The sequence below is a fragment of the Lampetra fluviatilis genome, chromosome 3, assembly GCF_964198595.1.
Source record: "Lampetra fluviatilis chromosome 3, kcLamFluv1.1, whole genome shotgun sequence".
NCBI lineage: Eukaryota > Metazoa > Chordata > Hyperoartia > Petromyzontiformes > Petromyzontidae > Lampetra > Lampetra fluviatilis.
The window spans coordinates 23,786,062-23,798,152 of NC_136277.1; the positions used below are offsets into that span (position 1 = coordinate 23,786,062).

The 12,091-nt window shown below is 47.0% G+C and overlaps 2 protein-coding genes across 3 annotated transcripts in view; one reads left to right on the plus strand and one right to left on the minus strand.

Moving 5' to 3' along the window:
• The window catches only part of LOC144955068 (uncharacterized), a 15,923-nt gene extending 14,365 nt beyond the window's left edge, over positions 1-1,558 (minus strand). Inside the window, exon 1 of the mRNA XM_078885420.1 lies at positions 990-1,558. Coding sequence (XP_078741546.1) covers positions 990-1,192 — 203 coding nt within the window. The 5' untranslated portion in view covers positions 1,193-1,558. The remainder of the gene's footprint in view (positions 1-989) is intronic.
• Positions 1,559-9,147: 7,589 nt separating this feature from the next.
• The window catches only part of LOC144955094 (adhesion G protein-coupled receptor L4-like), a 68,215-nt gene continuing 65,271 nt past the window's right edge, over positions 9,148-12,091 (plus strand). The window contains exon 1 of one of the 2 annotated variants that reach the window (XM_078885439.1): positions 9,148-9,337. In XM_078885439.1, coding sequence (XP_078741565.1) covers positions 9,295-9,337 — 43 coding nt within the window. In that variant the 5' untranslated portion in view covers positions 9,148-9,294. The remainder of the gene's footprint in view (positions 9,338-12,091) is intronic. The other variant, XM_078885433.1, reaches the window with a different exon arrangement.

The window sequence follows — 12,091 nt, forward strand, 5'->3', positions numbered from 1 at the left end:
GCCATGGAGACATGAACCACGTGATGTCTGGATGTCAGAGATGGGGTATGGGAAGTGTGTGTGTGTGGTGTGTGTGTTTAGATTGTATGTGTGTTTGTGCGTTACTGTGTATCTGTGGTTACCGTGTGTGTGGTTAGACAGATACATGGGAGGTTATGTTGATATGTGTAAATTAAATACAAATTTGGGAATTGAATGTGTGAATCAGAGTGGATGAGAATTCGGAATCAGCCGTGAATTAATGCCGTGAGATGTAATGGACTGTGTAACGGTGAAAATGAATGGGTTATCTCACTATCCGAATGCATCATCTCGCTCGCTGTGTCGATCTGCAAATGATATATGTGAACGAATGAGCTGTGTCAGTGAGCGATGCAAATATGTGAATGAATGAGCTGTGTGAAGGAATGATATGTGTTTTTCATGAGTATAACAATGCGATTGATTGAGATTGCCAATGAGTTGTGTGAAAGAATGAGCTTTGTAAATGTGTGAATGAGATGTGAATGAGTTATGTGGATGGATGACATGTGATGAACGAGTTGTGTGAATGTGTCCATGAACGCGCTGTGAATGAGTTATGTGATTGAATGACACGTGATGAACGAGTTGTGTGAATCAGATGGGGGATGTAGATGGGCGTTTGTCTCAATCGAGTCTGTCTCACTTGCCGGCGTGTCTCAGCCCGTTTGTTTCTCCTGTGATTCTGCATCCCAGGTGTCTCTGCATCTCATTGTCTCGCCCGTATCGCCGTACGTATTCCCCATTAATGTTGTATACATATCTCCGATGTGTGTCTCAGTGATGTATCCCCTGTATCTCCACATCTGCGCCCCGTATCTCCCCAATGCCCCCCCCCCCCCGTGTCCCATCTCTTCTACATGCCTCTCCCGTCTTAGACCCCCCCCACACACACACAATCTCCCCTATAATTGTACCCCGTGTCCCGGCGTCCCCACGTCTCTCGCCGTGTCTCCTCCACGCCTCACCTGAGGGACCACATGTAACCACCGCGGTACGGGAAGTACTGGTCCGGCGTCTCGCAGCAGTGCTTATTGTCCGAGAACCCGCAGCAGTAGGTCCACTCCGATGGGTCCCCCGTGCGGGGACACAGGAACGCGGACATAGAGTCGTGAGTCGCCGTCTCGTAGGCGGTGCACACGTGTGACCCTTCGGCATGCTCCCCCATCATCTCTGCGTGTGTCTTCCCCCCCCCACCCCCTCTCCAACACGCCCGTCTCCACGCCTCTCGGCTCTTTGTCTCCACGGGTCCTCCGCCCTCTCGGTGTCCGTGGCCCCTTGCTGTGTCGATCGTCTTCCACGCGTCTTCCGACCACGTAGCCGTACCTGGCCCTGGCGTGTCTCAGCAAACGGTCCCTGCGTGTCCGCGTGCCACTGCGTGGAATATAGATTGCCTGCCTGTGTGTGTGTCTCCACGTGTCTCTCTACACACCGTGCGTCTGGCTCACCCCCATCTCCATCCCTGTCTCTCCCCTTCCCCTCTCCCCGTTCTGCCTGCGTCGCCTGCGGTCTCGCCTCGGTATCCAACGGTGACAGGCGGAGTGCGTTCTCTCATCTCTCCGTCACGTGATTCTCTCCCCCCCTCCTCTCTCTCCTTGCCCCCACACCCCACCGCTCTGCCTCTCCTTACCTCTCTTTCTCTCTCTCCTTTTTCTCCGTCACCATCTCTCCCTGCCTCTCGTTCCCTCGCTGCCTGCCTCTGCCTCCCCTTTCTCCCTCCCTTTCCTCCTCGCTCGCCCTGCCTGTTCCTCACTCTCTCCCTACCTCTCAATCTCTCACGTATTTTTTTTTATTGTCGATAAGATGAAGCTTAGATTATTGTTTTTTTTTCAAATAGACACATTGGTTCATTAATCGGATGAGTGGAGGTTTTTTTGTTGTTGCCTGTGCCATGCCATATGCAACGTTTACAGTGTTGGGGGGCGGCGGGGATGGGGGGGGGTCGATGCTTTGGTCTTGTAAATAGGGGATAGGGAAGCTCTAAAGGCTCATTATTAAAAAAAGCCCCCATCCACAGAGTACACGACCACCTCCTTCGCCTCTATCACCCACTGCTAATGGAAGGCCGGCGTTCTCCCACCACCCCCGTTAGTCGGCCAGTGGTGAAACTCCGGCCACACCCTGGCGGAGAAGGAGGACCTTTGAAAAGGCCGAGGCGACTGGGCAAGCGGCTGCCTCCATCCCTCCCTTCATCCCTCGACCGTCTTCCTCCTCCCCCCTCTCAATAGGCGGCTTCGTGTAAGCCATGCTCATGTTTGCCAGCCCAACATGTCTGTGTTTGGAGTACGTGGCTTGTTCACTCACTCTCACACTCGCTTAGCCATTCTACCCACCCAACCAATCACTTGGTCACTCACGCACTCACTAAACTCACTCACCTTCCCACACACACACACCCAAACCCAATCGCCCATTCACAATCATCCACCCACTCGTTCACGCACCTATCCACTCATTCACCCACCCATGAGCACGTTTAGCAGCCTATCTCTGGATATTTAGAGTCATCGTTCTTCCTGCGCGCAAATATGAGTGTCAGTGAGGAGAAATTGAGGCAGATTTTTAGCACAGAGTCGACCGGAAGCTTGTCAAGGGCCTAGAGGCTCCTCCACTGTGTGGACTGGAGTGTGACCGTCTCTGTCGCACCACAAAACGCACACTCATCAGATCCCGGAAAGTGTTGATGGTGACCGTGCGTGGTGGGCGTTGGAGTAGATTCTCCTCTGGTGGTGGAAGTGGTTCGTGAGTACCGCACGTAGAGTTTCCTTCTACCTCCCTCTGTCTCTCTTTGCCCTGATTTCTCTCCCTGGGCCTCTGTCAGTCTCTAGACAAACCTCCCTGCCCTGGTACAAATGAACCACAACACCTTACTGATCTCGTCAAGAAGCATAAACCGGCCTTTGGCTAGCCACCGAACAAAGACGGTCACCGCCATCGCGCGCTTTCAGATGCGCTCCTGCAGCCGTCTGGAACACTCTTCCTTGCTATGTCAGGAAGCCACTGGAGCTATGCACTTTTAAATCATCCAGATTGGAACATCATTTCTTGAGAACTGCTTTTGTGTTTAGTTTGTCGTTGGCTACGTAGGGGTGCGAAAAAAGTTCAACGTACATACATAAGGCGAGGTTCAGTCTCTCCATGGGCTGCAGAACGTAAATAATAAACACATGTTACGAGTGCTTTGTTCGATGTGGGAAGCAATGGCTGAGCCCAGGTGTGCTCGGGCTAACGTTAACAACTCAAAGGAGCCAGGGCCTTCAGAGTAACGAAGTGACCCCAGAGCCTCACGTTGGCCCTTTAGGGAGTGAGATAAAAAAAAACCTTGCGTCACGTGCTTTCTGTCACGTGGTACAGTATAGTGTAGTCAGAGGTGTCGTGTGATGTAAAGGCAGAATCGCATACCTGGCAAACCATACGGTTTACCCGTATCCCTGTACAGAGAAATTGAGTTTTCAGGTCCATACAGCGTACGGCCGTTTCAATACGGGAAATAAAATGTCTCGTTTGTGTGTCTCCCTTGTGATGGGATTTTGTAGGATGAACGTTGAGATTTATAAGGGCACGGGGTGACCAATAAGGTCTGAATTGGTCTGTAACAAGGTAGGCACTGAGAAGGGGTTGTCAGGTATGAAATCGTGGCTTTGTCGACGGTCGGTGGTTTGGGTCAACGGGGCTTGGCCCAAATGCTGCGTCGAAAAACTCTGGCATTCACACCTCTCAGAGCTGGACTGGGTGAGCGAGCGCAAGCTCTCCACGTGGTGGACCAACGTAATCCGTGAACCACGTGGCTCTGGGCGCGTCAGTCTACCACGTGCTCTGCTCGTGACAATCCTACGCTGTCTCGTTTTTGGACGTAATTTTTTTTCATAATAAGTACATGCCTGTATATTTGGAGTTTGCGTGTTTTTCTCCCCACGGTCGCATGGATTTTTATCCGGGTCCTCCGGTTTTTCCCTCCACATTTAGAAACATGCGTCAATGAGTATTTGGCTGCTATAAATTTCGACATAAGCTATTTCGTTGAGCTATCATTTGTGGCCAGGTTGCTTCTGAAAAGATAATTTTAGCTGAGTGGGCCTTACCTGGTAAAAAAAATATTTGTTTAAAATAAACATACTTTAGTTTTAGATGAAGATGCTCGCTCACTTTACAGAGTTCCCGAACTCACAACAACTCCAGCTTTCAAATCGTTATACAGAAGCTCCAAAAAACTCCTCAGTGATTCTAAATACACCTATCATGGAAGGCCGTTGTTGTAAAAGCCATGCACATCAGCTGTGTACAAATACCACTCTGGAAGACACCACTTAACTCGGAGACCGTTTCATCCCCCTCTGTGGTGACGAGGTCACGGCGGTGGTGCCCCACATCATCTCCCCACCTCATACGGTCGCGTAATGAAACAGTCCATCTGGTCTCTGCACACACGAGTTGATTTCATCTCTTCACTTCCACAGTGGACGTCCTCCCGGGTGTACCACTCCGTCACGAGTCTCCCCCACCGTGTCCTGCGCAAGCCCCCTTCCTCTCCTCAGCCAATACGATGTCTCTAATTTGCATTTGTTCATCGTCAATGAAGCAGAATCTACTCTTTGCTTCTTTCGGTAAAGCCACGTAGAAAATCAAATCAAATAATAGTAGAATACGACATTTCGATTGCAACACAAGCAACCATCATCAGGTGAGAATTAATGAGAAAAAACAAACAGTAAACTTAGAAACACAATACAACACAACACAGAGAGCCGGCCAACACAACAGCCAACACCCCACTTGGCTGACCACGCTCCTCCAAAGAATGACGACAAACAGAAAGACAGCGCCACTCTTTGTATTTTTTCGGTAAAGTCACGTAGGTGAAAAATAAACGAAAAATAAATTTAATCACGACGTTTCGGAGGCAACACAAGCTTCCGTCTTCAGGTGGCACCGTCACAGCAAAATTGCTGTGTCAAGTGGAGAGAAATTTCGATTTAAAGCTTTCGTGACTGCAGGGATTCATCTTCTTGGTTCTTTCGGTAAAGTCACGTAGAAGGGAAGTAATAAAATAATACAAATAAAACATAATAAAATTATTCTCACAACGTTTCGGCCACAACGCAAGCAGCCGTCCTCAGGTGAAAACCAGGTCCGTCGAGGCGACAGAGCTCGTGTGCTGTTTCATTCAGACTCTGTCGCCTCGACGAACCTGGTTTTCACCTGAGGACGGCTGCTTGCGTTGTGGCCGAAACGTCGTGAGAATAATTGTATTATGTTTTATTTTTATTATTTTATTACTTCCCTTCTACGTGACTTTACCGAAAGAACCAAGAAGAAGTGGAGAGAACTCTAAGAGACACGAGACTATATACAGGTTAAGGGAGGGAGGAGCCAGGATGGGCCGTTGGGGAGGGTTAAGTTGAGCCTCCTTTTGTTATGCTGCAGGGGGTTAGGGGAGGGCGTTGTGTGTAGGCGATGGTAAGTGGTTTTAAAAGGGGAGACACATAAAGAAGAGGCAGTATTTAAGCTGACGAAGTGGCTGCCTTGCAGTATACTGCAGTTAACTTTAAAGCTGCTAAAGTTTAACTTAGGTTTAACTTGGTTAAGAGATGGGGCTAAGCAAGCTGAGAATAGAAAACAACTGGAAGAAATATAAATGGCTGTACAATTATAAGGCAGCTAAAGTTTGACTTGGTTGATGACATCTTTAAAAGACAGCGCACTGTGTCGAGGACTTAAATAGAGAGAGGGGGGAAGGGGGTTGTGGCAGAGAGAGAGGGGGGGGATTGGGGCAGAGGACAATGAGAGAGTTGCGTGGAATTCCAGACCACGGTGGCCGGAGGGAAGCCGCGCTCCTCCAAAGAAGAGTTGCGTGGAATTTAGTACCATAGTGGCCGGAGGAGAGACAATGGACTATAAACAAACCGGCACGGCAATATTTGGAGCAAGAAAATCTGAAGTTTGAGAAAGCAAATTTAGTCAAATTAGGAAGTGTAATGCAATGCAACACAGAGAGTCGGTTAACACGCAGTTCACGCATAGCCTGGTTGATTACGTTCTTCCAAAGATGGCTAAATAAGAAGTTAAGTGTGAAACAGACAAGCAAGGAAAAATTTAGAGCAAGAAAATCGGAAGTTTGATAAAGCAAATTTAGTAAAATTAGGAAGTATAATGCAATGCAACACAGAGAGTCGGTTAATACACACTTAACTCATAGCCTGGTTGATTACGTTCTTCCAAAGATTGCTAAATTATAAGTTGAGTGTGAGTTGTGAGGAAACCCTCCCTGTAGAGGTGGTTCAAACTGGATTAGAAGCTTTCGTGACTGCAGGAATTACTGTCTGGTTATATCGGTAAAGTAATCGACACAGTGGCGATGTGTTTCTGTTTGTCGTCATTCTTTGGAGGAGCGTGGTTAGTCAGGTGGGGTGTTGGCTGTTGTGTTGGCCGGCTCTCTGTGTTGTGTTGCATTGTGTTTCTAAGTTTACTATGTTTGTTTTTTCTCATTAATTCTTACCTGATGACGGTTGCTTGTGTTGCAATCGAAACGTCGTATTCTACTATTATTTGATTTTATTTTCTACGTGACTTTACCGAAAGAACCAAAGAGTAATTCCTGCAGTCACGAAAGCTTAGAATCTAGTTTGAAGCAGAACCTGTAGTTGGATCACACTTTCGCAGATCTCTTTACTCGGTGTTTACCCAGATATTAAATTCTGTGCCTCTTCAATCGTTCTTCTCTTCAAAACTTGAGACGCAACTAACTTGAGGAATTGCAGAAAAAGTAGCCCTCTATTCAAACGTACATAAATTAATCACTAAACTTATAGAGAACAATAATTAGTATGCATTTATGTCAACCAACCATGGAGGAAATCTGGTTTAACATATATTTTTTTTAATAAATTTGACCACAATAATATCCTAGCAGTAATCAGTTCCTCTTGAAGGCAAATTAATTTTAAATATACAGTATATCTGTTTTTTGCAGATTAAGAAATGGAAACGGTATGCAGGAACTGATGCAGCCAATCAAACTCACATAATTCAAGGCCCTGGTAAAAAAAATGTAATTTTACAATGATAAAAATCCGTGTACGGTGTATACATATGTAAGAGCTACACTGAGATTGCAATCAGAAAGTAACAAAACACACTCTGACATAATCGTTAAACACATTCGTTGGCGATGCTGTTGCCTTGGTAGTGGAGCATAAAACAATAAAAAAAAGACTCAAGACTCCTTCTAGATTTGAAGCTTTCGTGACTGCAAGGATTCATATTCTTGGGTTTTTTCGGTAAAGTCACGTAGGTGAAAAAGTAAGTCACGTAGGTAAAAAAGTAAAATAAATTTATTTTATTTTTATTTTACTTTTTTAACCTACGTGACTTTACCGAAACAACCCAAGAATATGACTCAAGACTCGTCAATAACTCTGTGGTCTTACATTAAAAAAACACGCATTCTTCATAGCAGAATGTGCCTGAAACGCCGCTTAATATATTTATTTAAGGTCACAGTGCTATTTGCGATTGTGTCGGGTTTTTCTGTACGACATCATAACGGGTGACTTCCATGAATTAGTAAAAGGTGCAGCGATAAGAGTTTCTGGAAATGTACGACCGAAGGAATGCTCACGGAGGCATGTGGAGCAAAACGTCGGACATCACGCCAAACAACAGGCGGTACAACCCGAACATGCATTGGAGATTCATATTCTTAGGTTTTTTCGGTAAAGTCACGTAGGTAAAAAAATTTAAATTTATAAAAGTAAAATAAAAAAAAATCACGACGTTTCGGAGGCAACACAAGCTTCCGTCTTCAGGTGGGACCGTCACAGCACGATAGCTGTATCTACGTGACTTTACCGAAGAAACCTAAGAATATGAATCCTTGCAGTCACGAAAGCTTCAAATCTAGAATGCATTGGAGAGTCACGGGGTACAACAGCGAAAGCCTCCGCAATAGTTTGCTGGAAATTATTTTGCATCCAGCAGGGACGTCAATATAATCTACGATTCTTCTCAAAGAGCAGTCTATAAAACAAACACGGAGGAGCCCAAATTGAGATGTAAGTGTATATTTAAATGGACTCGATTTCTAGACAAATCCCAGAGCAGCATCAGACGTGTAGATCTCCGTCTCGTAGCGGATTCAACACAACAAGAAGTGCTCATAAGCTGGTGGAGTGCAAATTCCCACCTGATGACGGACGCTTGTGTTGCGCCCGAAACGTCGTGATTTATTTTATTTTATACCTACGTGACTGTACCGAAAGAACCAAAGAGTATGCAAATTATACTTCAACATTGCACAAAGACAGGGCAAAGTTAATTATAGCCAAGCACGAGATCGATTACGTCAAGACTCGTCTGCAGAAGGTAAACACTAAGATCTATACTTTGATCAGAAAGCACTTCAACGAGGTCCCTGAGAACTACGGATAGTCTCTCAGTACTCTTGAGGTCAAGGTTCATTGCGTGGGGTGATGGGGACTTTGCCAGGACAGCTCCTCAGCTTTGGAACGCTTTGCCTGTGGAGCCGTTCATAAATGACGTCACGCGATTTTGGACGATTTTTGACCCCCCCCTCCCTCGTCACACGGCGTCACAAAAAGTCAGACCACCCCCCCTCAAATAAGACGTCACAAAGCTCTGCTTTAATGTGGCGCTGCACTCTGATGTTGTAGGAGAAAACATGTATTAAAACGTCTTTAATTAAGTAGAACGTGTTGTCTATGTTTATTTAAAGTTGCGTATTTTGATGTGACGTCACATTTCTCAACCCCCCCCCCCCCCCCATCGTCACACATCGTCACAAATGTCTGACCCCCCCCCCTAGGTGCGTGACGTCATTTATGGACGGCCCCTTTGCTAATAAGACAATCAGAGTCAGTTTTCATGTATTAGGTATAGCCCTGTGAGCCATTCGGCTCTTGAATCGGGTGCAACCGCAACAAACAGAAAACAAAAACATGAACAAGAAAACATCTTAAAGTGACTATGCGCAAACAGAAAAATCCAGGAAAAAACTGCAAAGTCTTCCAGAAAAAAATCACCGCACACCAACCCCCACTTCAGTACGCGTGGCCGTGTGGGCGGTACGCTCGTGCCGCGTGGGGATTCTGGGCGTGTGCTGCTCTCCGTACACGGAGTGCGCGGGCGTTGAACCCCAACGCTGCTGTGAGCTCAGTGTGAGCACGCACGTGGCCAGAGAAGCGGCGCGGTGATTGAGCACGTCCGGTCGTGAGCTGTGGGCGAGTTTGTCGTCGTGTGAGAACTCACCACAGCGCCATGCGTCTCCTCGTGGCTTTAGTTCTGCTGCAGCTCGTGACGGGTGAGTGGATACATCATCGTCGTCATCACCGTCGTCATCGGATCAATCGGCAGCATCAACATCATTACGCCAACATCATCATTAACAGCATTCATCATGATCGCCAACAATTAAACTAACATCGTCAAGCCAACATCACCATCGTCACCGTCATCAGATCAACATCAACACGCCAACTTCATCATCGCCACCATCGTTAACTGAACCAATACACCATCAACATGCCCCCATCATCGACATCATCGACATCATCACCACCATCAAAGTACTGTGCTGACATTATCAATGTCATCACCTCAGTCAACTGCACACCACCATTACCAGAATGGTTATGCTACAGTATAAATACGTAATGATGTTAACAGTTGACTGCATCATCATCATCATCACCCCAGCATTAGCATTGTCGCAGAGCACAAAGCTTCGCGTTGAAGTTATTCTGGTGAATGCGGCCGCCGCGCAGTGCCCGAAAGTGTCATTTCTTCGTCCGCTCGGATTCTTACGAAGAGACACCAACAGGAGGGCTCGTGGATCTGTCACGTCTTGTCGTCCATGAAGCAACGCGAGAGAGTTGGGGAAGGCAAAACATCTCGCGACGAGACGATGGCCCTCGGGACGAGACTGGCGACGGAATAGCAGCCAAAGGCGCGCGGGGGGGGGGGGGAAATGACCGCGAGCGATGAGATTCGTTTATGCGCAGGCAGGAGTGAGGTGGATGAACGCAGCACTCGGCCGTGAGGGTTGGCGACGGCGTGGTGAGACCTTCCATCCAGCAGTGGCTAGACAATGGTTGATGGTGATGATGATGAACGGGTAGTTGGCGTTGAGAGAGGCTAAGCTGTAACGGTTTGAGCGCTGCGGTAGGAATCCAGCTACCTCGGCTCGATTCCCCAAAACACAGCTTCCATCAGTGACGAGCGGTGATATCTCAACCAGCCCTGGGTCCCCTCTCCAATAAGCCCGTGCTGACCCAGTGGTGGTGAAGTTATGGTCAAACAAACCGCGTGGTCGACACGTCATGAAGGGGGGGACTTTCATTCAGCAGTAGATTGACAAAGGGCTCTACGTTATTATTGGTTTTCAGAGGTCATGAATATTGGTGAGATTTTTATAGTCGTTATTTGTACTCGCGTTGCTCACTTGTGTCTTGTAGCTCAAAGGCTAATTGTCTCCCTGTGTTGACCTCAACTGCGTTGTCAGAGGGTTGAGTTGGATTCCTGTGTTTAGGAGTCGCCTGTTACAACACGCGTCGCGCCTTGGCGATGTTTTCCCGCCCCGTTGTGAGCAGATGGAGACGTGGGCTCAGTATTGCCCAGAAATCTGATTAACAAAAAAAATAAAAGAACATTCGTCAAGATGAAAGTCCGCTGATAGCACTGACATCACGCTGCTGTGCTGGCCGCGTTGCTGCTGTTCCGTGAGCATGAGCTCACCGCTGCGGTTGGAGTGTGCGCCATCGAAATCACGTGCGCAGGGGGCTGTTATATCGTGGCCCGCATATAACGGAGTTTTTATTTTTTGGAGGAAACACCTAAACACTTAAACGTGGAGACGTTTTTTTTTATTTAAGTGCGTGAAAAGCAATGCCGACTTTGTTGTTCTCTGCGTCTCCACGTTGCGAATGAACGGCACGTGCCAGGCTGTCCCACATCAGTAAAGTGACCAACCCCCTGTAGCTTTGCAACGTGTGTTTCAGAATTGGCCTGTGATGTCCAGTGGATTCAGTGCTGTGTTGTTGTTGATTTTTAATGTGTTTTTCTAAACTGCCTTCACCGTAGTTCTTTTCTCATTGTTGAGGCGGTGCTTTCCAATGTGATTTCCAGTTTTTACGATTACTGCTGAAAAAACGCATCTGAAAGTGCGTGTGTGTCGGTGTACCTTGGGCAAATATTGAAGGCAGACTGGGATCAAATATGATTAAGTAAAGAGGTGAATGGCAACAAATCTGGGGTGTTTTCTCTTTTTAGAAAACAGAATTTTATCATGAAATCCAACACGTACCAGTGTGCCCAGAAATCAAAGTTTTCAATCAGTGCGCATTTCGCTGCCATGTTCCGACACATGGACCTGAAATGCGGACGGAATGAAACCAAACGGAAAATGTGCGCGAGGAAGCATCGAGAGATTTCGACTTGGAATGAATTTTGACCGAGAGACAGAAGTAGGAACACATTGATCACGGGAACAAAGACCAGCTCCGAGACGTAATTATTGACTGTTAAGAAAAGTAAGTGGCGGTGTTTGGGCAGGACCCTTCACGGTAGGGCTTGTGAGTGAGCTTATGGACGAGGCTGGTGACTTTAATGGTAGCCAAAGGAGTGAAGAACGCCCTTGAGGACAGTCACCTTCAGGAATGAAAGCGTTGAGATGACCTCACGTACAGGTGGAGCGCGACGGGTTGTGACATCGCAGGGATTGTGCGAAGATGACGACGATATGGAGGTGGGGGACAGGGGGGAGGAGGCCTTCATCCAGCAGTGGAGAGGTCATGGCTGATGAAGACATTCATGGGTGGGTGACATGAAGAGGAATAACTTTGAAGTAATCCATCTGATTGCTGGTGACTCGAGACTTTAGACGTACTAGATATGGTCAATTTTGATTGAAAGCTTTCGTGACTGCAGGGATTCACATTCTTGGTTCTTTCGGTAAAGTCACATAGAAGGGAAATAATAAAAAATATTTTATTGTTTTATATATATTTGTTTTATTTCCCTTCTACGTGACTTTACCAAAAGAACCAAGAATATATAT